General features: G+C 37.4%; 1 protein-coding gene across 2 annotated transcripts in view; it reads right to left on the bottom strand.

Annotated features, from left to right (window-relative positions):
* Window positions 1-26,273, bottom strand: part of ANK2 (ankyrin 2) — a 689,779-nt gene that overhangs the window by 480,454 nt on the left and 183,052 nt on the right. The window contains exon 2 of one of the 2 annotated variants that reach the window (XM_082462716.1): window positions 14,139-14,199. The exons of the other annotated variant lie outside the window; for it this stretch is intronic. Within the exon in view, the coding sequence (XP_082318842.1) occupies window positions 14,139-14,159 (21 nt within the window). The 5' untranslated portion in view covers window positions 14,160-14,199. The remainder of the gene's footprint in view (window positions 1-14,138; window positions 14,200-26,273) is intronic. 2 annotated transcript variants of the gene reach the window in all.

Raw genomic sequence — 26,273 nt, 5'->3', positions numbered from 1 at the left:
TACTCCAATAAAAATTAATTTTAAAAATAGAGAGCATAAGTAATGGGGGGTCAATTAAAGCAGAGCATGTTGCCACCCCTGATTAGCATTATATAGACTTAAGTAATTATGCAGAAATGACGATAAGCAAACACTAATCCCAGTTCCAGAAGCAGCCAATTAGAGAACAGATAGGAACATAGGAAAATAAATTGCCATGAAAAACCTTAACAATTTTTCAAAAACAGAAAATAATTGGCATGAAAATTAAAGAATTAAAAAATGAGGAATACAAAAAATCAGTTGCAATCCAAAGCCAATAATTCTTTTGGCATGCCAAACAACATAAATATAAAACGCAAAACACTAAGAAGACAGCAGATAATATCATTAGTATTACTGTCATGCTTTTTTATTTTATTTGTTATAGTGTGGCATAATCTTCAGGTTAAAAGATTTTGAGAGAGAATGTAAATAGTATCAATCAGTTTACACCCTACAGAATCCTTTGGGAACAATAGCACGAATAACATTCAAATTATTGTATTTTGCAAACTGTATTCCCTCACATATGTTCCTATGTAGTTATAATGATGGTAGGCTTTGTCATTAAAACAGGCCTGGGTTCAAATTTAAATACCATTTTTAGCTGTCTAAACGAGCAAATTATTTGATCTCTTATAATGTGCATTTCTTATAACGCACATTTCAAAAGTGAATATTAATAATATTCCCTCAAAAATTAGATGTGGGGATACAAAATTACATCCACAAAGTGTCTAGCACATAAAAAGCATCTGGCTCATAAAAGGCCCAAGCCTACTAGTTTGTAGTTACTTACAAAAATAACCATGTCTTACAATAAATTATATGCCTAAACCAGGTACCTTATAGATAACATTTGAAAAATACTCTTTTAACAGGCAAATGAGACTCTAGTCATTAAAAAATCTCCTATGTCCAGGAAAAAAAAAAAGCTGCTCAAGAAAGAGTCTCAACCCTGTTAGTGAAGTGTACAGTCTATTCATGCTACAGTCCGGGGCTGCCCAATCCCACCCACAGCAAAACATAAAAATGACTCTCTTTATCAATTAAATAGTCTTTTATCAAATTGATTTCACTTACTAATGAAATAAAGCAACAAACAAAACTATAAATCTTTAGATGTGAACATGGAAGTGAGGTAGTGAGGATTAAAAGCACTTAGTGGAAGGTTTGAGTAATACTAAGTAGTATTCAGATTAAAAGGCACAAGTAGGGCTTCCCTGGTGGCGCAGTGGTTAAGAATCTGCCTGCCAATGCAGGAGACACGGGTTCGAGCCCTGGTCCAGGAAGATCCCAAATGCAGCGGAGCAACGAAGCCCGTGCGCCACAACTACCGAGCCTGCACTCTGGAGCTCGCGTGCCACAACTACTGAGCCCATGTGCCACAACTATTGAAGCCCGTGTGCCTAGAGCCTGTGCTCCTCAACAAGAGAGTAGATTTCAGCCATAAAATATGATGAACTTGTCTTTCAGTTAATCATTACTCAGAACTAAGCAAGAATTTTCCGCTTTATAATTGAGGAGTGTTGACCGAATTTAAAAAGTCCCTCAGCTTCGCTGAACAAGGCCAAGATTTTTTAATATGTTTCTCTTTATTCTTCAAACAGGAAAAATAGTATTCACTTGGACAACAGATGCCATCATGCTGAAGGCAACCACAGAAAAACTAGTGTCTGAGGTTAGATGTTTCTGCCATGTCCCTCGGCTACTCCTGGTCAAATAGTTCACACTCAGTGATGCTGGGTGCAACAAATCTGGGCAGGTGACTTGATGATCTTGGTCCCCTCCTTAAAGGAAAATCTGATGATGTCACTTTTCTGCTTATGCTCTCTCAGGTACTGTACAGAATATGAATAATTAATGCAGGGAACGTAAATATATTGAATTATGTCTACCCTCCCCTCCCGGAGCCCAGAGCGTTCTTCAACCACAATCTCCCAGGCACTCTAGTCCACCGAGCTTGTGTGAGTCTTGGAGTCCTTCTCAAGACTGCTCCAGGCAGCCAATTCCAATCAAGCAGAGGTGGCCCATGAAATAAAACCTATTCACCTCCTGAATACATTGCTAGTGAGGAGAATGCTCTGACCAGATGACGGTCTGGGCAGAAGTGGCCTCACAGGTAAAGCAGAGTCAGAGAAGAAAGATGTGGACAGCGCCAGTCCAAGCAAGGGAAGTGATGCACTGGCCCTACGTCATCTGCATTCCTACCCTGCTAGCCAGATAATCCTTTTGATGCAGATGGTATCTCGGGATACTAGGCTGACGCCATTGGCAATTAAATTATATAATTATCTTCCTCTTCCTCTGGTCTCATGCTTATGTAAAAACCTTCTGTTAATATTTGGTTCCCATATAAGTGCAGTTGCTTTTAAAGTTAGAATACCATACTCATGTTGGCACTACTATTCAAATGCCGTGACAATACAGTGGAATCCTATTTTATACATCACTTTCTGCGAGCTCAGTTAATATGAATTCACCCCTGAGACTGCTCTATTCTTGATGTGCTGACAAACATAGTTTCTGAGCCTACAAAGTAAGGATTCAGTACAGAACCATGATGGATTCCCCAAGATCTGTGGCATCTTACAACATATCATAACAACCAAACAGCTGGAATTTATTGCTAATGCTACTTCTTTCTCACCAGACCCTCAACATCTAACACATGGAAGATAGGTCCCCTGTGATCTGAGCCCCATCCTTTTTTTTTTCTAATTTTACATCTCATCCTCCAGTTAGTACCAACAGCAGGAGTGCCACCCATGGCAGTTCTGGTGGTGGAGGGTGGAGGGTAGGATGAATCAAATCTAAAGTTATGAAGCAAAATCTAAAATAGGAGAATGAGAAACAACATTGGAAGCTGGGAGCATCAAAAGCTTGTAGAACTGACCTGGATGTAACATGATATGGGAAGTGGGTCTACATCCAAGAGAGTTATCCATAAAGAGACTTTTATGAGTTCTGTTTTCTTGTTGCGTTTGGCGCTTTGGCAGAAAGATGGTAGCTGAAAGCAGTTGTGTGACTCTTGGACCCTCTACTCAGACTTGTTCTGTGCACAAGCCCTGAGGACTAGCTATCCTGAATTACTTGCTGTTCTGGAATCGGCATGTTCCACACACCCTTGTGCCTTTGCACATGCTTTTCCTTTTTTCTGAAATACCCACTGTCCTTTACTCATGCCTTCCCTCCTCTCTGCTCCCACAGCATTTTTGGAATTGGAATTTAAGTTGCCCCTGTATATTTCCTTTATGATTGTAAGTTCCTTAAAAGCAGAGCCCTGTTTAAGTCATCTTAATTCCACTGAAGTGCTATAACAGTACTTTATATATAGTAAGGATATATGTAATTTGATCATTGAATTACTCATTAAAATACATTGAATGGAAATCCTGATGCTAGTATAATGGTTGAAGATATTCTCACACATACTCATTTATTCACTTATCTGACAAATGCCTATTGAGGTTTTCGTTTTTTACCTTTTTAGTGTGTCAGACCTTGTGCTAGGAATGGAAGGTATGAAAGTGACTCAATCCCGACCATTAATGAGAGCACAGTCTTAGCAGAAAGTTGACGCGTTTACTCTCAGTCACATCACTATCCAAATACACTCCATCCTATATTCTTCTTTGACAATTTTAACCTATCCTTTTAAGAAAAGTCTCTTTGGAGACTAATTTTCCTCTCAAACTTCATATTCTTGGTAAAGATTTCTTTAAATCTAGTTTGGCATTTACCATTTATTTGTTTAACCCAATTTGATTACTGAGCTCCCATCATGAGCTTCACGGCACTGAGGACCCTGAGGTTAAGAAAACAGACAAGACTCCGGCTCCAAAAGAGCTTTCTCTAGAAAACACACAAGGAAGTAGAAAGAGAAATAATAACTGGAGAAGAAATCGAAATCTAATTTTTGTAACTCAAGTCTATTCACTAGAAGTCATAGACTTATTATCTTGGGAAAATCAGAAAGTACAGACCCCATATTTAGCCACAAACTTTAGTCTAGATGTATTTTCTAGTAACTATTCAGAAGACCGCAGTCATTGGGACTCAGCCCCAGAAGCACCAGTCATTACCATTAATATTAAGACTGTGTTGCATTAAGCTTTCAAAAATAGTATTCACATCTTCAAATTCACATGTTCCTTCATGTATCCTCAACAGATTTCTCCTCCAACAGAAGAAACATTATGTTCTTCCTAGACTATCATCTCAACCGTGATTTGGGGATTCGAATGTAAAAAAAACAACAACAAAAAACAAAACAGGGGTTGGACTAGCTCTCTAAGGCCCTTATAAGCTCTAAATTTTAGGAAACAGCAGGTGCTACTCCTTCCCAATCTGAATACACATGTGCTGGGGCCTTTCCCATGTCAGGTTACAGAAATAAAAGTAAGCAGATGTGGAATCAGATTGTAGTTCACATTAGAAACCCTATGCAATCACATCTCATCTTACCCTATGTTAATTCTATCAATGACTGGATGTAAAGTAACACAAATGGATATTTCATTATTATGTTTACATATGAGAGTTACCTATGTATTTAGATACATAGGTTGCAATTTGATTTTGTGATTAAAGGCATGAGTTTTGAAATCAGACAGGTGTGGATTTGAAGCCTAGCTATGCCACAATTGATGTGACCCAAACAAGTCAGTAACCATGCTAAGCCTTGGTTTCCAGTTCTACAAAATGGGAATAAAAGTCTACCTCAAAGTATGATGCGCCTGGGACTTCCCTGGTGGTCCAGTGGTTAAGACTCTGTGCTTCCCCTGCAGGGGGTGCAGGTTCGATCCGTGGTAGGGGAACTAAGATCCCGCATGCCGCGTAGTGTGGCCAAAAAAAAAAAAGGGTATGATGTGTCTGAGGTCCTTAGCACAAAGTAAACACTAAAGAGGTCAGCTATTACTGCAATAAAACATTTCCACTGAAAAGAACATAAAACAAGTATCAGTGAAAGTTCCCTAATACAAGAAAACATAAATACAGAAAAAATATCTTGAAGATGCTATTATATCTAAATTTCATAGCAAACTGCTCCATGTTTATAAGACTTGGATCTCTTTTCAAACTCCACACTACAACTTCTCTATGGTTTCCAAATAAGGCTTTCAAGCTACTGAATAAAAATAGGTACATCTTAACAGTTTTATGATACATGTCTAACAAATTTACAGACGAGGCCAACACAGATGAAGAGAATAAAGGATATGAAGAGATTTTTTTAAACATTTAGAGAATTCAAAGTGTTGAACTCAAATACAGACTCCAAAATCTAACTGGGAAAATTCAAGAACATATCCTTTTCAAAAGGTATTATTAAAAAATTAATCCTGATCTAAAACAATGTTTTAGGAAAATAATTAAAAAGTACAAACTAAAATCAATTTTCAACATTAAAATATTCCATTTAAGGGGCTCATCTGGACTTGACAAAGTAGTCATGATACACTGGCAAGTCTTTCTCATTCTCTCATTCCCTCTATCTCTCCTTTCCTTCCTTTTTACCTTTTTTGTTTTTAAAATGGTAGAGATTGTATTCATTTTTTAAAACTTTTATTAAGAATTATTATATTGAGCAAATCTCTTATTCTCTCAGTATCTTAATTACCTTGGCTCAGAAAGTGGGAATGATAATAACTTTACCTATTCAACAGGGAAAGGAGTTACACTGGTCAAAAGCATTTACAATAAGCTTCATTTTGCTATAAAACTGTACTGCAAAAAGATACTGAAGTGCCGATGACAGACATTTTATGTAACTATTTCATATTATATAAATATTTATTATTCAGGCAATATTTAATATGGCACTATTTGAGTGTTATCACATAATGTGGATAGTTACAATGGGAAGAACTAGCAACAATAGATGTGAACAACTATGTAAAGTCCTCTAACCACAAGCTAATATTAGTTCTTTTCCTGTTACATAGGTAACCTGGGCCAACGTAGTGTATCTTGTTCCAATCCTTTATTGACCTATTATATCAGAAAATTATAGATCTGGAAGAAACGTTAGAGACTTCAGTAAGTATTCAGTCCAGTACATTTTTTTCCCTCATATGTTTTCCTAGAGGTAGTCATTCTCATGCTCCTGAAGGATACAGACCATATGGAATTTTAATGTAGATTTATAGTAAGTGAAACTGAATGACCCAAAACCAAAACCCTACATATGTTATGGGGGGCGGGGGGGATGACTCTAATTGCTAATTATTTTTCCACTCACTACCAATGGCTAATGATGTATTTTGTAACTCCACCACGTACAGTCTTCTCTATCACAGGGATGCTTTTGTGACTCCCCAGTTTCAGTCCTTTTGGAGTAAACATTTACAAATAGAAATATCTTGATGTCAGTGCTACTCTCTTGACACCATCCTAACTCTACACTTCCTGCCAAGTTCTCAGCCTAATTATCTCAATAGAACTGCAACGTTTTCTAGTTGTCAGTGTCCCTATTTAACAACAAAAAAGTTAATCTTCTCTTCCTCATCCATAATTTCAAATGATTCTCATAATAATCAGGTAAAATAAGCAGATCTATTTACTTTTTTAAATGGTCACACACTCAATAGCAAAGTTAGGACTAATAGTGTTTCCACTATGTTATTCTCTTTAAAATATATACATATTCCCTTAGAAAAATAAATATATGTGTGTGTGTGTGTGTGTGTGTGTGTGTGTGTAATACACACTCATTGAAAAAAGATCCAAACAAAACAGAATGTATTTATAAAAATCTCCTATGTCTACGCAGAGTCCTATTTACCAAAGGCAGCCAGCATTAACAGTTCAGTGTCCTTCAGATATTTACTATGGCCAGGCACAGAAATAGATTCAATCATAGTATTCTATGCCATTCTTTTCTTTCTTTTTTCTTTTACTTTGGCCATGTTTCCAGAACATATAAATTTATTCATCTTATTTAAAAAACTCTATCCACCAGTCCCCTCTTAAAAGTGCATGTTCTCTTTAATGTTCCTATTTTAAGCACATTAAATATTTTGTAATGCCACAACTGTAACTAAAAAGTTCTACAAAATGTGAACATCAAGGATTTACATTTCAAATAAGTCAGTCCTCTCTACTGTTTTGTATGATTTAACTTTTTTGATAAAAATACTTAAAATATGTGTACTGGAATTTAAAACACTTAGGTCCAATTACTTTAAATTGCTACAATAATTTGTTCTGAAAGACCGTCATCCACCCATCTTATATATTGTCATACAAACACATATACTATAAAACATATACTATAATATATGTTAATATTGATATATCAGAACATTCTCATATAAGCCAATATTTTCTAGGAAATATTCTTTGGAGATAAACTCATCTCTACTCCTTTGTAGCTTGTTTTTCTGTAATGTAAATAATCCGAGTCAGTAAACAGGGTTTGTTTCATACAGATACATAGTTAGAGAAATAATGGCGTTGGTTTCATAACGATGAAACTACAGCAATAAGCAGCAAGAAAAAAAAAGATAATGAAAGAGAATTTTTTTAGTTAAAAGGCAAACAGCAAATAATAAACAAACATCTTCAAATTATAAACCATATGGCTTGGACTACTGTTAATTATGATAAATTATTTAGGGAGCACAAATGGGTATTAAAAACTTTTTTGAAAAAGGCTAAATATAGGGTTTTCTTTCAACATTTTTCAAACGTTGCTTCTAAAATCTCTTAGCAGTTAATCATCTTCCAAATATTATCCTCTTTCTAAGGTGAAAAAAACAAAAGATAATTAGTTCCTCTGGAAGTCTCTATGTTTGCCTGATTGTTCTGAGTAGAAATATGCACATTTGCAGATTTGCCAAGTTCAACCCATTTTGCTGGAGAATTCCCAGTGCACTGGATTTTTGCCAAAGAGCTAAGCTAGGTTGTTGAAAGTTCCTTTTTATCCATCTGCAAAATTTCACTCTCCCTCTGCTGGCGGCCATAGACACCCTTTTCAGATTAGGTTTAGATGTGCAATGAAACAAACATTTGTTCCCTTTAAGCTTTACAACAATGCACACTTCAGCATCTCCTTCTTACAAGTATTTTACTTTAGAGCAGCTCTCACTAGCTGGCGTTCAGCATTCCCTGTGGAGTTGAATAAAGCTTTTCTGTGATAGGCTCTTCCTATAAGATTTGCAACTCTTACCATTATTTAAAGAGTTCAGAAGCATTTCCAAAAGCTGTAAGCATTTTACAATGTTTTCTTTGCACCACTGAACAGCCCCAGCTGATGAAAGCAAAATGAAAAGGGCCAGATGCATGCTGAGAAGGGCATGATCTTTTCTGTGAGATCAGTATTTCCAGCTTCAGTCCACTGATCAGGGTAAGGCCCTGCTTCTCTCATATGCTTTGCCTCTAAGCATGTGGACTCAGACATGGAGATTGCTGTGATTCGTATGTTTGTGGAAAAAAAAAAAAAAAAGGCTCTCCAACATGCCCAAGAAGAACATACTTACTCTACTGTTACTTTGTTTGCAAAATTTTAAACACTAAAGAATATGGTTGATAAAAATAATTAACACAAATTTTATTGTTGTGCCCCTGATTATGTGACCAATATAGTAGCTGTAATAAAGAATTACTAACGTTGCTAGAATTACAAATAATTTATACAAGTTGAATGGAGGGACTGTGGGAGAGGAAGGCAAATTTTGCTTTGAGAAAAGTAAGTAATCAATTAGCTCATTAGAGCTTTGTTCATTTTATCGGATATCAATTCTTTCTACACGGTCTGTGTTGTACATAGACTGACCACAGAGTGAGGGGTCAGTTCCCAAAAAACTCATCATAGAGTGAACACGTCCCCCCCCCCCAAATTCTCTTCTTTTCTTTCAGAAAAATCAGTAGTACTTTGGTTTACTGAGTTTTCATTTTCCCCCTCTTTCACAGCGAAGACAGAAAAAGGGTTTTTATGCCAATTGTAAACAGCTTTAACCAAAATATAACAAAACAGGAAATAGGATGAAATGAAAAAAGATTCTTATCTTCAGTCACAAGAACTGTATGTAAAATACAATTACAGTAACACACGATAGTATATCTAGTAAATTTAGCTGAGGAGAGAGAGACCAGAAAGCTGCCACTTTGATTTGACAGTTAGTAACACTTAAATGGGTTAATATGAACAAATCTAATTCTATCATTATTCCCAATTATATACGTTCTCCAGGAAGAAAATATTCCAGAAGATACAGAGCTTAAGAGTTTGAGTTTTCTAAATTAAAGCAAGTTATAATTATTGATCAGAACAGAGGGTCAATATTTCATCACTGTAGGAAAGTCTCAAATATTACATTTGATTTACACCAAAAGATAAGAAATTGACACCACTGAAGTATAAAAAAATGTGTTTGACATCACAGGCAAACAAAAATACACATATTATCAATGATCATGTCCATGCAGGGTATTCTATTCCCTAACATCTGAGAAGTTTATTAGTCTTTGCTATTTTCTCCCAGTAACCTTACATATTTTAAACAAGCCTTAAAAAACCTTTTAAAAACTTAAGATTGTAAACTTTATATCTGGCTCACATGATGTCATATTTAACCCTTTTAATTGTTCTTATTTCCTTTCATTACTTTCTTCTCCATAACTACAAGATTTCACACACTAGGAGATACAGATCTTAGTGTGTGATTCAGGGATAAACACCTGAATAGAAGATGTCAGGACACAACCCAGAACTGAGCTCCTTTTCCTTCCCCAGGAAATGAATCTTGGAATGAAAAGACAAAGCTCTCCCCATCAATGGCCAGACTCTCAAGTCGGGGACATCATGGGGAGTCCTCAGCCAGCTAGAGTTTTTCCCCATCTGACCTCAGTACTAAAGCTCTTGGTGGCATAAGCCCCAAGTGACCTGAGCCCTGAAGGGACAGTCCTCTAATCACCGTAGTATTTAGAGGAAGGATTGTCTGGAGGCAATGAAAAAGGCAGTAGATTTTAAGGATACAAACCGTCATTGGACTGTCAGAATCACTTCTTTCTCATGGAGCTATTGGAGGTACTTAACTTCCTGGGAAGCAGTCTGACGTGGAGGACCAGCCCTCTTCCAGCTATGTCTCTAACAGCTTAGGACATTGCCTTCACTTCTGCTACTTCTAGTTCCAGCTGGCTGTTGAATCTGACTTCACTAGGCCACTTTGGTGATGAAATAAAATGATCCGGATCTCAATTTTGACCCCACTACATTTGCTGGTAATTCACTGTGTGAGCTGGACAAATTGCTTAACCTCTAAGAGACTTCATTGCATCGAATATAAAATCAAGTCATAATATTTTGCTCATTCAGTTACTATGACTGTTAAAAATAACTCAAGCAAACAATTTGACATTGTATGTGGCACAAATCGTATGTTCAATACTGTCCCATATTAGTCTGACTTTATAGCTCTGTTAGCAAGTTCCACATACTCCACTTTAGCTTTCTTTTGACCATTCCCTATATCTACTTTATCCATGCTCTAGTTTTCAAAAAGGTACTATTATTTTCTTGAAAACATCTAATTCCATGTCTACAGATACTGTCAGTCCTAGACAAAGTCATACCCTAACAGAAGAACAACATCTTCGTAACTTATAACAACATACTTTCCTGGCTACTCAAGACCAAGGCAGTTAAATCCTCCCTGCCATAGTCCTATGTCCGTCCTCTGAGGACAGTAAAGAACAGCTCTATTCCTGAACTTAGTAAAGGGGTCCCCGTTTACGAACTTTGGTCATCCTGACCTGCAGAATTAATTAAATTGAGTGCCTGGCTTTTCAAACCTCGGATTTGCAACATAAATAGCAGTGGTTTCTATGGAGTTGCTTTGACCAAATTCACTATCTATTATATTATCATTAAAATTAACGATATAAGATAATTATACACTTTGGGTCAAAGTAAACACTAACCTGCCTATTTTATTAGAGAGAGAAAAATTATCTTAAAGCCACAGCTAACTTATCTTAAGAACTTTATATTTTAATGAAATTCAGTAGAGTTGTGACCACCTAGAATTGTAATTTTCAAGCAATGTTTCATGGAGGCTCGATGGTGATGTCTCAGGGGACCTACCCGAACCTACCTGAACGTGGATGAAGAGGAGGGGAAAGAGGTGACCTGAGTAAGTGGGCTCCAGGTCCCCCATGCCTACTGGAACCAGAATAGTTCTCTTTTTAACTTTATTTACACCAGATTTTATTTTTCAGTGTGGTTTTGCAGCTAAAACAACATCTGAAAGTCCCTCAACTAGAGATCTCTTCAGTTTTATAAAAAGCCCTGTACTCTCAAGTAAACAGTCTAAAAAATCAAAATGGGAGATAGAAATTTAGAGTTTCTAGTTAAATAAGCATATTAACATTCTTATAATTCAAAGTAAACAAACTGAAGTCTTTCATCTTCGGGCCTGTTTAATACTTCCACATTCTAACTAGACCATCCAAAGGACACACACCAGAGTAGGAAGAACATGCCAAACCAATGATGCCTGAGTAGCTTCGGACAGCAGGCTCTCTTCAGTCATGGCAAACAAGATATAAGTTTTGAATTTTAAAAAAAAGTCATCTTTTCTTCAAGGTCAAACAGTTTCTTAAATTTTGCCATAAAAATACTGTCATTAGGAGACACACACCAAAAATGAGTACCTGGGAAAAGAATACTCAATATCTTTCTTTTCCCTTTCCTCCAAGCCAAATATGTCTGATTTCTGATCTTTAGAAAGAAATATTCATGCATATAGTACACTTATAAACACACATATGTTCATGCAAATTAAGGGAAAACACCACACTTAGATTAATGTCTTCAAATATGGCTCTATTTTAATCCTATGGGAGAAGGTCATTATCTATTAGGTTTCAATAAATCCTTCAACCACCTAAGGCTTGTCATGGTCTACAGTGGTTGACTGAGAATTGTAATCAGACTGGAAGCTTAAGTCCACTGGCAAAACTCAGGGAATCGGATGACACAGTCATTAATTCCCAACCATTACAAATTCCCAGTCATTAATACCAACCTAGTCTAACAACACTGTCCCCAGTGCAACTTTCCCTCTCCCATTCTCCACAAACACTACTTCAAACTCTTCTCATTTCCTCAAATCCCTACTAACTAATCTAACCACACCCTCTTTATAGAGAAAATAGAAACCTTTGTTGATACTCCCCTAAACTACCTACCAAGTCTATAACCCTACCTGTGTCTGTACATATCCTACTGCCATTGCCTTAGTTATTTTGAGGCGGATTCCTCCCATCAGCTACGAGTAATCCCCCTTCCTGCGCTGCAACTCCATCCCTTCCTTCCTTCTCAGAAACCCATGCCTTTAATCTCTCCCCTTCTCTGCAATGTTCCCATTAACATTTAAACATGTTCGAAACTCTGTCATCCCAACATCCCAGTCCAGCTACTGGATTCTCTCCACTTTTACTTACAGACAAAATTTTCACAAGAACTATCTTTTTTTGCTAACTTTTCCTCCTAACCTCCTATTTATTCTTCAACCCATGCCAATATGGCATATGCTCCCCCCATTCCAAGAAAACTTTCCTTGCCAAAGTCACTAAGGACCTTTATGTGGAAAAATTCAGTGGGTTTACTGAAGTCTTCATCTTCCTTGACCTGTCAGCAACATTTGACACTCCACCTCAACTCATCATTCTCTCCTTTTCTTCAGGTATTGGAATCAGTCCTCTGTACTTCATCATACTATAATCTCTACAAAAGTGGTCCCATTCATTTCCACAGTCTTAGTTACCAACTGTGAGACAATGGTTTCCAAAACCTACCATAGATCTCTGCTCTGAGTTTCTAAGACTCATCTATCTATCCAACTGCCAACTTAGCATTTACACTTGGAAATCTCACTGATATCTCAAGTGAAGCAAATTGTATCATAATATATTCATATAATAATACAGGGTAATATCTATCCTTACTAAAAATAGCCCAAGCTAATTAGTGCTCTCTCATTATCAGTATTAATAAAGTTGCCTAATTCTCATTTGACATTCAAAAAATAGCCAAAAAGTAGAGAAAATTCATGCTACTTAAATGGTTATCATTGGAAGAGTATAAACTTTTTGGCGTAAAGTTATTTCCTTAATGTTTTTTTTTAACTTCTCTTCAAATTAAGCCTCTTCATTACACCTGCCCTGAGTTCTTATAAGCCCCTTCAGCAAGATTAGAATTTTTTTTAATTGTGGTTTTATACAGAAAATTGAGTTCTTCTCTTTTACTATTCTCATATATCTTCTATTTATTGGAATGAATTTTTAATTTAGTATAAAGGAACAATACATGCTTCATTGCATCTAAATGTCACTGGTCTTTTGCATAATTGTCAATGGTAGTGGAGTCACACAGCTCATCTAATAGCTCATAGTGCAATTTTCTCCCTCTCAACCAGATGTCATGGTTTCTATAATATTTTAAAGATTCCTTCTTGAAAATAAAGAGATTCTTCTAGATAAGGTTCATAACTTCAAAAAGGAATCATATTTCCCCAAATCATGCATGTGACAGGTATCCAAGACCTCTATATTCTATTATTTAAGTGTAATATTTCCTTCTTCGCTCCCTTCCTTTTATTTAAATTTTTTTCATATAAACAGAATCTGGCGAATTCTCCACACTGATGCAATCCATTTGAATTATCTAAAATCAAATTGCCTTATTGACAAGCTTAGAGCAATCAATTTTATGAGCAATTCTGAAGATAATTTTTTGATCACAGGAAACAAGCCATAAGCCCTTGGTGAAAACATACAGCTTTGATGCACAAATCTCAATGTGTTCACTTTGTTGCATCTAATTTCTTTCCCCCACCTCCCTCATTCCACCAATGAATATGTTCACAAAGTGATCAATTTATTTATCTTTCCATTCCCAAATAATACTTAAAATAATTTCCTAGACTCAGAAAGAAAAGCCCTATCATACAGGTATTACATTTCTCATAATTAAAATATTATCAAAACCATAACATCTTTAAATCTGTTTACACAAAAAATTATTTTTACCAAAATAGAACTTATACATTCCAACCTCTGTGTCTTTTTATAGTGCTCCTTCTACAGTAATATTAAAATACCAAAAGTACCTTTTGCAACATGGTTGTCATTTGAAATATCAGTTCTTCATGTCCCTGTTCAGTTACTTACCTAAAAGAACAAAAAAGAAAACATAAGTTTGAAACAATTTCAATTTATCTTTAAGAACAGCTTTTACATTTCTAATAAAAATAGGTTTGTAGTAGGCACTGATAAACTTGTTAATAAGACAATCATCACTGTATTATAAATGTGAAAGAGCAACCAAAAAAATGTAAACCTTTCAAGAGCTCAGAAAAGTAGGCAAAACAGAGTAGATGAAAAGATGGAAAAATAGCATGTATAAGAGGAACAGATTTAAGAAATTATGAAAATGTTCATCTAATCATAAGGAACTTTAAGCAACATTAGTAGATTTGAGATGGTCAAGATAATTGAGAACAAGATTAAATTCTGTGTTCATACTTCAGAATTATTTTTTATTGGTTCAAGTTTCATATGACAAACATCATCTAGCCAATATACTTTGGTTGACGCTTTAGTCATAGTCTATATAAAAGTTTACATAATCTACATTAAAACTTTTATTGTTAAAACATGACAAAAACAGTAAGATAATTTTAGGAACAACAAAAATCATTCTTATTCCACTATCTGAATTCAACAGGTATATTTATTCATGTTCTTTCTCTTTTAAATCTATGAATATGAATATGTACTCATTTAAACAGGTGAACATACACCGAGCATGAATATGAGTATGTTCTCCTTTAAACCTGGCATATATAATACATTATAATTACAAAATATTTTATTCCTTTTTTACCTATTATTTATAATTATTTTTCCATGTGTTTGTCTACTGTTCATACATGCCATTTTAACATCTGCAAGTTTGTGCTGTTTCATAATTTACTTAGCCATTATCTTTTTAATGACATTTACATTATTGTCAAATTGCTATAAATAATAATTCAAGTATATGTGTATACATATCCTTTTTATCTCTTTTCACTTCCACTTATCTTTAGTCCTAACTTTTGCTGATTTACAAGTGTCCCTACATTTGGTAGGATACATCCTTCCTCATTCAAAAGCCTATGTCTTTTCCAATTGAAGCTTAGTATCAATTTGTTGAGAGTTTAATTCCTTAAAGTCCAACGAGGCTTATTAGGATTACATTCAGTCTATAAAGAGACTTGATAAGAACTGACATCTTAACAATCATTTGTCATCTTATCCATCCCTTATTCAAATCTCCCTTTTCATCTCCCAAAAGAGTATTCAGTTTTCTTTGCATGGTCTATGCATATCCTTTGCTAAGCTCATTAAGAAGTACTTCATAATTTTTCTTGCAATTGTCAAAAGGAACTTCTTTCTAATTGTATTTTCTCTCTGATATACATTACTACTATTAATTCCTGCACTTTTATTTTGTGTTTATTCTCCTTAGAACGTTTATAGACTCTTAAATTTTTTGACATTTCTCTAATTACATCACAATTTTTAAAAACTATAAGGAAAATTCACAAAGTCTTCCTGAGTATTCCCTTTAGAGAAGTTAAAATAATTAGACAGATTATGATATTCAGAACAATCTGTAGTTAATGACAGTGAGGACGATTAAGATGACTTGCTGAACCTCATTTCAAAAGCAGGCTTTGATTTTAGTGTGTCCCTCCATTTAGAAATTATGCTGCCTCATACATAATATTCAAACATTTTACACGTTTGCATGAAGAGCCTGTAAGTACCAACCTACATAGTTTTCCTGAACAGATTTTCAGAGAAAACTTACTACACAATTATATCCTTTGGCTTTTCTTAGAAAGCTATTATAAGTGCATTTGCACCTTATGGGAGAAAAGGCCAAAGGATGTGAACTGCAGTTTAACAGCAAGAGGCCTGGCTTTGGGATCATACTGGCCTGGCCTCAAGGCCTGACTCTGCCATTTGGTAACAACAGGCCCTGCACAAATGGCTTACTGTGAGCCTGAGTTCTCCTCCTGAAATGAGGTTGCTTGGAGGCTTGGAGATAGCAGGTAGAATGCACCTGGCATAAATTTGGCACTCAAAATCTGGTAGATATCATCATCCATTGACAGAAGGCCATGTCTAGACATCATCCTAAGCATTTAACATATGTTTATTCATTTAATTTCACAATAGCCATGTGAAATACTATGCACATTTAGTCCACGAGGAATGAGTTCAGAGTCTATATTGGACAAATTTACGGTAATATTCAACACTGACCCAGGATTCTAGCCATTGTTTCTCTGATCCTAAGTCAATGTCCTCTCCACTATGACATCTTAATTTCCGTTTTCATTACTTTTCCCTACTAAGATCTGGGATTTCATAATAGTCTACAGATTTCCTTTTAATTTGAAATGATTGGAAAAGAGCCTTTTCTAATTTATTTTAAAATCCAGTGAATATCGCCTATAATCTTGAAACAGTCATTAAAAACCATTTATCATCTATCTGACTCAAAATAACCTTTTCCAACATTAATTATCACTACTTCCCTTTACTCGTCCTACAACAAGACCAAATTCCTTGATTTTCCCCTTTACCTACATACAAAATTTTATCTAATTTTCCTGTCTCCATACTTTACCTCAAGAAATAACTGCTCATGCTGGTTATTTTCTAGGCACCCCTGAGCTCCCATCTGTCCATTTTTCTTCTCTGCCCTGTTCTCATCCTGTGAGGTTGACCCCTACACTGTGTCACACAAACTCTCTTGCCCACTGGCCATCCACTTGTGTTTGCTCAGTTGAATGTACCAGCAACAGATCCCAAAATAGAATCGGAGAGACATTAACGTATGTATTCTTCGTGTTCCCTCCCTGCTTTGACATCCAGGCAGTAGCTGCGTTCCTCTAGCACCATAGCTTCCATCAGACGGTCCCTCCTCTACATTCTAGTAAACACAGTTTCCTCCACCTCTTTCAGATCTAGCCTAAGAGTGATGGTGGTTGCCCCATGGTCCCTCACCACCCCTTGATGGTTCCCTTAACCTGACTCACTTCTCTTCAAACTACCTCTTCATTAAAGTCTCTTCAAGAATCCTGGCTGAATGTTTCATCTATTCCTTCTCATTAAAAAAAAAAAAAAAAAGTGAAAGCATATAAAGTACAAAGAAGAATATTCTATATATAAAGCATATAAAAGTAAAGAGAAAGGTGTTCTTGGAATAACCAGGCTTAACAAGAAACACACTACTTCCAGAATCACTTTATATACATACATATAGTTACTGTCTTAAATATTATATAGTATTGTTATTATATAACATTGGTTTTTTTGCCCTCATGGTCCTTAACCATGCCAAAATATAAAAACTCACCTCATCTGTTTAAATTTTCTTAGCATTCCAGAAAATATGCATATACCATATATCTATTTAATCAAAGAAAGACATGCTTTCTATTACACAATATCCAAAATCAGTCTAAAATTTTCTTAGTTTTAATTTATATCTTCAAGGGTTACATTCATAATTCTTACATGAAAGAAACTTGAGGGATGATGTCCACTTTCAGAGTCAGTCTCAAATTCATACAAAAGCATTGGTTGAAATTGCTGTTCAAGGAATTTTAAGCTGGACAGGCATCTCTTGTCTCAGTTAAATTGCAATGAAAAAAACTAAGAGGGCTTCCCTGGTGGTGCAGTGGTTAAGAATCCGCCTGCCAATGCCGGGGAAACAGATTCAAGCCCTGGTCCGGGAAGATCCCACATGGCACAGAGCAACTAAGCCCGCGCGCCTCGGCTGCTGAGCCTGCGCTCTAGAGCCTGTGAGCCACGGCTACTGAGCCCACGTGCCGCAACTACTGAAGCCTGTGCACCTAGAGCCTGTGCTCCGCAACGAGAGAAGCCACCGCAATGAGAAGCCCCGCAACAAAGAGTAGCGCCCGCTCGCTGCAACTAGAGAAAGCCCGCGTGCGGCAACGAAGACCCAACGCAGCCAAAAATAAATAAATAAATTTAATAAAAAAAAAACAAAACTAAGAGATGAGAAGTGCCTGTGTCCTATTTTTTCTTCTTCCTTCTATAACTACCATTTATTAAACACAATATGTCTCTCTGTTTATATTATCTATTATTTCTTCATGACATGTAAGACAGGAATTACTAAATCCCTTTCACAGATGAAAAAAGGTTAAGTAATGTGCCTAGGCTCTAAGTGCTGAAGCCTGGAACTGTTCATCTCCAAAGTCATCTTTTTTTTTCTTTTTTCTTTTAGTCTTCTTTTTCATTATACCTTGCTGCCTCCTTTAAAAGATTTGATTTATTTACATTTTACTTGATATCAGGAGATTAGCAACTTTTTCTTGCCAAAGTCTTGTTATATCAGGTTTTGCTAAATGCTCATCATATTTTATCACAATATATCATATTTTCATAAGATGTGATTTGGCCTATGATATCATTAGGCCATTAAAATATTATAAAACAAAAACAAAAAAATATTGTAAAACAAATATTGTAATGTCTCCATTTTACTTTCTCTTACTCTTCAAGGCATATTAGAACTCTAACAGCCTTTAACTGACAGTCAAGTTATAAATAGTTATGAAAATATGAAGGACCCAAGGACTAAAGAGTTAGTGATGTCCCAGTGGCTTGGAGCCCCTAGATCAGTGTCCCTGGGCCAATTACAACAGACCAATCACTAAGGGTGCTTTTTTTTTTAAATCACAGAGTCTTGAGCCTCACTCCAGTATAATATTTTGACTTTACACTTTTTACAACCTCTGCAAGGTGATCCTTCTGCATATTAAAGTTTGAGAGAACAAGGCAAGAATCATTGCTTTATTTCAGAGATCCCAGGACCAGCAGTATATCAGCATCACCTAGAAACCTATTAGAGATGCAAAATCTTGGGCCCTACACCAGACCTTCTGAATTAGAAATTCAGGAAATGGGCCCAATAATATGCGTTTTAGAAAGCCTTCCAAGTGATTCTGATACAAGTGAAAGTTTGAAGACCACTGCCCTATGTGAAGCAATTTCCTGGATCCTTTGTCCTATTTGCATTCTCTTATTATGGGACTATTCTAGAGCCACTACGGAGCCAAGGCATTGTCACTCTTCACTTTCCCAGGAGGCTCTTTGAAGTCCCAAAAAGAGACCTCTCTGGTACACACATTATCAAATGCTTACCATTTCTCTTTCCCTGCCCTTATCTATTTGACCTACCCTATGTCTAGATTAAAAGATTAAAGTTTCAACAGATGCAGTGTCCACACTCACATAATCTTATTAGGAGCTACCAAAATCAGAGAGGTATTCAGACACTCAAATCAGAACCGTCATTTCAAATTCCTTTAGAATCACATATGTAACCATAGAGATCACATAGTTTGCATAATACCATTTAGAACAGGTCTTCCCCTAGTCCACTTTGTCTCTGGTGAACAATCCTCTCTGTGCCTTAGCACCAATTTAGAAAGTACAACGTTTAAGCATTCATAAGATGTTTCCATGGAAAAGGCCAATCAAATTGAAAGAAGAAAAACATCGCCTCCAGGCGTCAAAAGAATAAAGCAAGTTCACAAATACCTTGTCCAATTAAAGTTCAAGGCAAATAGGCAATAACAATCTCAGAACAGTAATTATGGATGGAGTTGCCTTCCAGCTCTTATATTCGTGAATGCACTCAACAGGGACCTGATTCAACATCTCACGCAACAATGCGGAACACAACAGGAAAATCAGTGTTGTACACCACACGCTGAGCAAAGTGTTTCATCTGACACTTAGAACTGGTTGCACTCAACTACTTTTAATTTTAGTCCCAATTTCAAGAGACTGCCACTGACACAGAGCTACTACGTGAAGTCCTTGCATCCAGCTCCCATTGGGGCTGTTCTGTCGAGCCTTTGAATAGTTTGAGCTCCACTGACAGAACACACATTATTTCCTTTTGAAACTGAAAACCAGGACCTGGGCATTTGCATACACGTTTATTCTTCTCCAAGAGAATTGAGAGCAATTTACGTGATCTCCTCTTCACTGTGAGCCTGTAACTCTCCTCTTTTAATGAGGCAGTGTCTTGTGCTTAGCTTGGTTTAAAATGCACTTTCTTGGCCTCCTTCAGATCCACAATTCAACTGGATTCTCCTTGCCTCTGACTGTGAATAGCTTCCTGTGGTGAAATATAACACACCTCTGATTTTTCTTCTTTCAAAGCAGAGTGTTTTGCTTTGAGGTTGGCAAGGAAACAACTCGGAAAACCATTTGCAACAAATAAAATATTAACAAGAGAGAATCTCTCAGCATCAGTTTCTCAACATCTCTCTTTCCTGCTTAAACTTAATAGAAAACCCCATATAGAGACAAAGATTCACTAATTTAATCATTTGGCCTAATTTTAACTCCTTATACAGCAATAATAGCTACAGTTGCTTTCCCTTCATATTCTAGTCATTTTTCACAATGTATGTTTCTGTTCATACCTTATAGCTGTCCAGTCACAACTGACTACTAAAAACAATATCTGGACAAGTGGATCAATATTTAGATGACTATGTAGGAGCCCCAGGGGCTAAAAGTGGTAGGTCAGAAACCTAAAAAAAATGACGGCCCACAAAATGACACGCAGTATCAACAGTGTACAAGGAATTATTTAAAGGCCTTTCAGTCAAGTTGGAGATGATGTAATTAAACAAAATAAAATAATTAATAATAATAATAAACTATCACTTATAGAATGCTTCCAAGTACCAAAAATTGCACTGACTACTTTATACACATTGTCTCAATTACTATTCAAAACAGCCCCATGGGACTTCTCTGGTGGCGCACTGGATAGGACTCCATGCTCCCAGTGCTGGGGGCCTGGGTTCGATTCCTGGTCAGGGAACTAGATCCCACATGCATGCCACAACTGGGAGTTCACATGACACAACTAAGGAGCTGGCGAGCTTCAACTAAGGAGCCCACAAGCCACAATGAAGGAACCTGTCTGCCGCAACTTAGACTCGGTGCAACCAAATAAGTAAATATTAAAAAAAGAAAGAACAGCCCCATGAAAATCATCCTGTATTTATATTCTAAGACAAGGAAAGTGAGACTCTGAGAAATAAAGGGACTTGTCGCAAGACCCTTTTCCTAATAAGTGATTGGATTGAAAATCAAATCCAGGTCTTTCTGGTTTATAAAGTCTAGGTCTTAGCCACAGCTGGTTGTATAAATGAAGGCAAGGTAAACTAAGTGGCACATTGGTGGACTGGGCATTAAATGGCTTGGTGGTGTGTAATCTTAACTGAGGTGATGAAACTCGTGCTGAGCTTTGAAATAGATAAGAAGAGAGAATACGGGGCTTCCCTGGTGGCACGGTGATTAAGAATCCACATGCCAATGTAGGGGACACGGGTTCCCGCCCTGGTCTGGGAAGATCCCACATGCTGTGGAGCAACTAAGCCCGTGCGCCACAACTATTGAGCCTGTGCTCTAGAGCCCGCGAGTCACAACTACTGAACCCGTGTGCCACAACTACTGAGCCCGTGCACCTAGAGCCCATGCTCTGCAACAAGAGAAGCCACCGCAATGAGAAGCCTGTGCACCGCAACAAAGAGTAGCCCCTGTTCACCGCAACTAGAGAAAGCCTGCACGCAGCAACAAAGACCCAATGCAGCCAAAAATAAATAAAAATAAATAAATTGAAAAAAAAAAGAGAGAATAGGAAAAGAAATTGGAGGGAAGGAGAGGGAAGGGAAGAGAATGACCCAAAGAAGAATGTAAGATGCGTTACTATTGGCCTAATGTAAAGATACAGAGCAGATACTCAAGGTAAGTTCAAAAGACCAGTCTGGCTGCAGTAGAGTTAACAAAACACAAAGATAAAATTGAAAACATAAGTTAAGGTCAGACTTCAAGGTCTTAAGTGTCAAGCTAGGCAGTTTGACCTTTATTGACAGAGTATGAGTCATACTTTAGATTTTCCAGTAAGGAAATGACATGATCAAAACAGAGTTTTAAGAAGATTCATCTAGTGAGTAGGCAGGCAGCTTGGGTAGGGGTTAGAGAGAAATAACTGTAATGGAAGTAATGCTCTAATAAGGACCTGACGACTGCGAAACACTTCAAGGCTTAATAATATCTTAGCTCCTAAATGCCAAATCTGCATCAGTTAAATCTTCTGGACTTACTGCTGAACTTCCTTTCCTCCCTTCCAGGTCAAATCTAGTGCTATAACCTGCAGAGACTCCAGCCACCAGAATGCAAGCTCCATGAGGTAGGGATTGCTGATGCTGTTTTAATTGTTGAAACTCTGTGCCTAGAACAGTGCTTAACACTGAGTAGGCACTCAGTAAGTACTTATTGAATGAATGAACACGTGAACCAAAATGCTCGATCATGAAAATGGCTAATTCTAGGCCTAATGTTATTAAATGTTTAAGTAGAACAGAGAAAAAGTGAAGAAGAAATAAACTTTTTATGCAGACCATCATTTACCCATCTTTGACATAAATCACACTCCCCTATAAGTGAAGATTAAACAAGCCCTCACTATAACCGAATGCAATGTACAGGTCTTGTCTGGGTTCTGATTTGAACAAATCAACTGTAAAAAAAAAAAAACACAGGTTTGAGACAATCAGGGAAATATGAAAATTAGATATTTGGTATTAAGTTATATGAATGAGGTGTGATAATGGCATGGTGGGAAAAAACGGAACTTACTAGGTAGAGGCATAATGAAATATTTACAAGTAAAATGACACAGTGGGGCTTCCTTGGTGGCGCAATGGTTAAGAATCTGCCTGCCAAGGCAGGGGACACGGGTTCGAGCCCTGGTCCGGGAAGATCCCATATATCATGGAGCGACTAAGCCCATATGCCACAACTACTGAGCCTGCGCTCTAGAGCCTACGAGCCACAACTACTGAAGCCTGCGTGCCTAGAGCCTGTGCTCGGCAACAAGAGAAGCCACCGCAATGAGAAGCCCGCGCACCGCAACGAAGAGTAGCCCCCGCTCGCTGCAACTAGAGAAAGCCCGCGCACAGCAACAAAGACCCAAGACCCAACGCAGTCAAAAATAAATAAACAAAATAAATAAATTTATTTTTTTAAAAATGACACAATGTTTGGTGTTCTCTTTCAAATACTCCAGCCAAATGAAACCAAAAAAATGTAGGATGGGAGATAAGGTGAAACAAAATTAGCAAAATGGTGCTGATTTTTTAAGCCGATTGGATACATGGAGATTCATTATAGTATTCTCCTTACTTTGGTCCATGTTTGAAACTGTTAAAAAAAAAAAATGTTCATCAAAGATTTTTTTAAGAGACTCATGAAGGGTGGGCAATAAAACAAAAACAGGTGCCAGTATTTTAGTCTATGCATGAAGATGTCCACTAGATATCCTCCAAATATACTCATTCATTCACTCATTCATTCAGCACATGGTTACTGAGTCTACAATGTACTGAGGGTTATTCAAAGTGAATGAGACACTGTCCCTGCCCTCAGAGATCTCATCATCATGTAGGGGAGGCAGGACGAAAAACTAGTGATGGCAATCCAAAGTCATTGTGATGTGCAGATATGAACAAGTTACAGTGGAGGCATAAAGGACGTAATTAAATTTAATATTGAGAAGGCAAGCTCTGGCTGCAGGGTACTTAACAGATTGAAGAAAAGCAGAGAAAATGTGGATGAGAACTGAAGCAGTAGCACTAAAGAAGGGATGGATCCAAGAAATGTTAAGAAAGTAGTAGAGGGCTTCCCTGGTGGTGCAGTGGTTGAGAATCTGCCTGCCAATGCAGGGGACACGGGTTCGGGCCCTGGTCTGGGAAGATCCCACATGCCGCGGAGCAACTAGGCTCATGAGCCACAACTACTGAGCCTGCGCGTCTGGAGCCTGTGCTCCGCAACAAGAGAGGCCGCGATAGTGAGAGGCCCGCGCACCGCAATGAAGAGTGGCCCCCGCTCGCCACAACTGGAGAAAGCCCTCGCACAGAAACAAAGACCCAACACAGCCATAAATAAATAAAATTTTAAAAAATAAAAAATAAAAAAGAAAGTAGTAGAATTCTCACATTACTTATAATTTACTTTTTTTTTTTAATTTATTTATTTTATTTTTGGCTGTGTTGGGTCTTCGTTTCTGTGCGAGGGCTTTCCCCAGTTGCAGCAAGTGGGGGCCACTCTTCATCGCGGTGCGCGGGCCTCTCACTATCGCGGCCTCTCCTGCTGCGGAGCACAGGCCCCAGAAGCGCAGGCTCAGCAGTTGTGGCCCACAGGCCTAGTTGCTCCGCGGCATGTGGGATCCTCCCAGACCAGGGCTCGAACCCGTGTCCCCTGCATTGGCAGGCAGATTCTCAACCACTGCGCCACCAGGGAAGCCCCTAATTTACTTTTAATATTAATAAAATAGCTACCTCTATTAGGTGCCTACTTTGTACCCAATTCTGTAAAGAAAATCATGTTTTTGATCCTGTCATCTGTGCTAATGGCTAAGAAAATGGTGTTGGTATATGTGGGCCAGAGGAGGAAAAAGGAAGTTGTACAATATATGCATGCACAAAGCAATAATAATGTAAATACTCATTGACAAAAGGAGAAAAAAGTTTATGGAGAAATATATAAATAACTAGTATAAAAATCATTTTGGACAACACTAAAAATTATGTAAATACACATTAATCTATACAATGGGTTTTATTTAAAGGGAACTCCTTTTGCTAAACTCACATATGTGGTATTTAGAATTCAAATGCTACAAAGTATATCTAATGATAAGTTCACATCTGTATTCTGTTAAGGAAGTTATTTTCCTAACTTTCACTAATATTAACATATGTGACGGGATATTTAAGTAACTACATACCTGAATTATTCTTCATAATACTTCTTTCACTCAATTTTAAATAAGAATAACAAGCCTGAGCCCACAGGAAAAGCTTCACAATCCCATCATCCTGGATAGAGTCAGGCTAGAAAGATGCAGACGAGGGTTAGGAAATGCCTTTTCCTTCCTTCCCTGAGCAAGGTGTTCCAAAATGCTGAGAGTACCCCTGGATGGTAGCTTCTTTAAATGGCTCTCAGACCAGAATGAAATATTTGAGTCGACGGTCACAATCAACAGGGCAGTGATTCCTTCCTGGGGCTGACACTTCCCAGAGAAAAAGATCATCTTCTGTTTCCTTCCTTTTTATCTCCTGGTGTGTCAACTACACACACACAAAATTTATCTCTCTTGGAGAGTGGTCTCGGTAAATGACTATTCCATTTGTTTCCATTATGCTGAAGGCCCTTTCCTCATGCTATTTTCCAAATTAATTTCCAAATCTAGAACTCTTATTTGAAGAAATAGTCAATACAGGTTTAAAACTAGTTGGCTTCCTTGGAGAAATCTGACAAACACTATTTCAGTCAGGCAACCAAGATTCATATCAACAGTGATAAGTCATATTGAAGGTATTACCCTTGATCAGATGTGATGAGAACAGCACTTTATTCCGTGATCTTCCTCTCAAAAACATATAACCCAATCTAATCATGAGAAAACAATCAGACAAATTTCAGTAGAGGGGTATCCTCCAGTCTACCTAATCGATACGCCTCAACACTATCAAGGTCATCAAGAACAACGAAAGCCTAAGAACTGTCACAGCCAAGAGGAGCCCTAGGAGGCATGACAATATGTAATGTGGCATCCTGGATGGGATCTTGGAACAGAAAAGGAGCATTAGGTTAAACTAAGGAGATCTCAATAAACTGGGCTTTAACTAATAATAATATAACTAATAACTATAATTCATAATAATTTCTTATTAATTGTAACAAATGCACCACACTGTTGTAAGATGTTAACAATAGGTGAAATGGGGGGTGGGCGATGGGTAATACAGGAATTCCCTGTACTATCAGCTCAATTTTTCTGTACACATAAAACTACTCTAAAAAATAGTCTGGGGCTTCCCTGGTAGCGCAGTGGTTAAGAATCCACCTGCCAATGCAGGAGACACAGGTTCGAGCCCTGGTTCAGGAAGATCCCACATGCCGCGGAGCAACTAAGCCTGTGCACTACAACTACTGAGCCTGCGCTCTAGAGCCCGCGAGCCACAACTACTGAGCCCGCGTGCCACAACTACTGAAGCCCATGCGCCTAGAGCCCATGCTCTGCAAGAAGAGAAGCCACGACAGACAATGAGAAGCCCGCGCAC

Source organism: Balaenoptera physalus (genome assembly GCF_965194825.1).
Source record: "Balaenoptera physalus genome assembly, chromosome: 5".
NCBI lineage: Eukaryota > Metazoa > Chordata > Mammalia > Artiodactyla > Balaenopteridae > Balaenoptera > Balaenoptera physalus.
The sequence above is the reverse complement of the archived record's forward strand: the minus strand, read 5'-3'. Positions and strand labels throughout refer to the sequence as shown.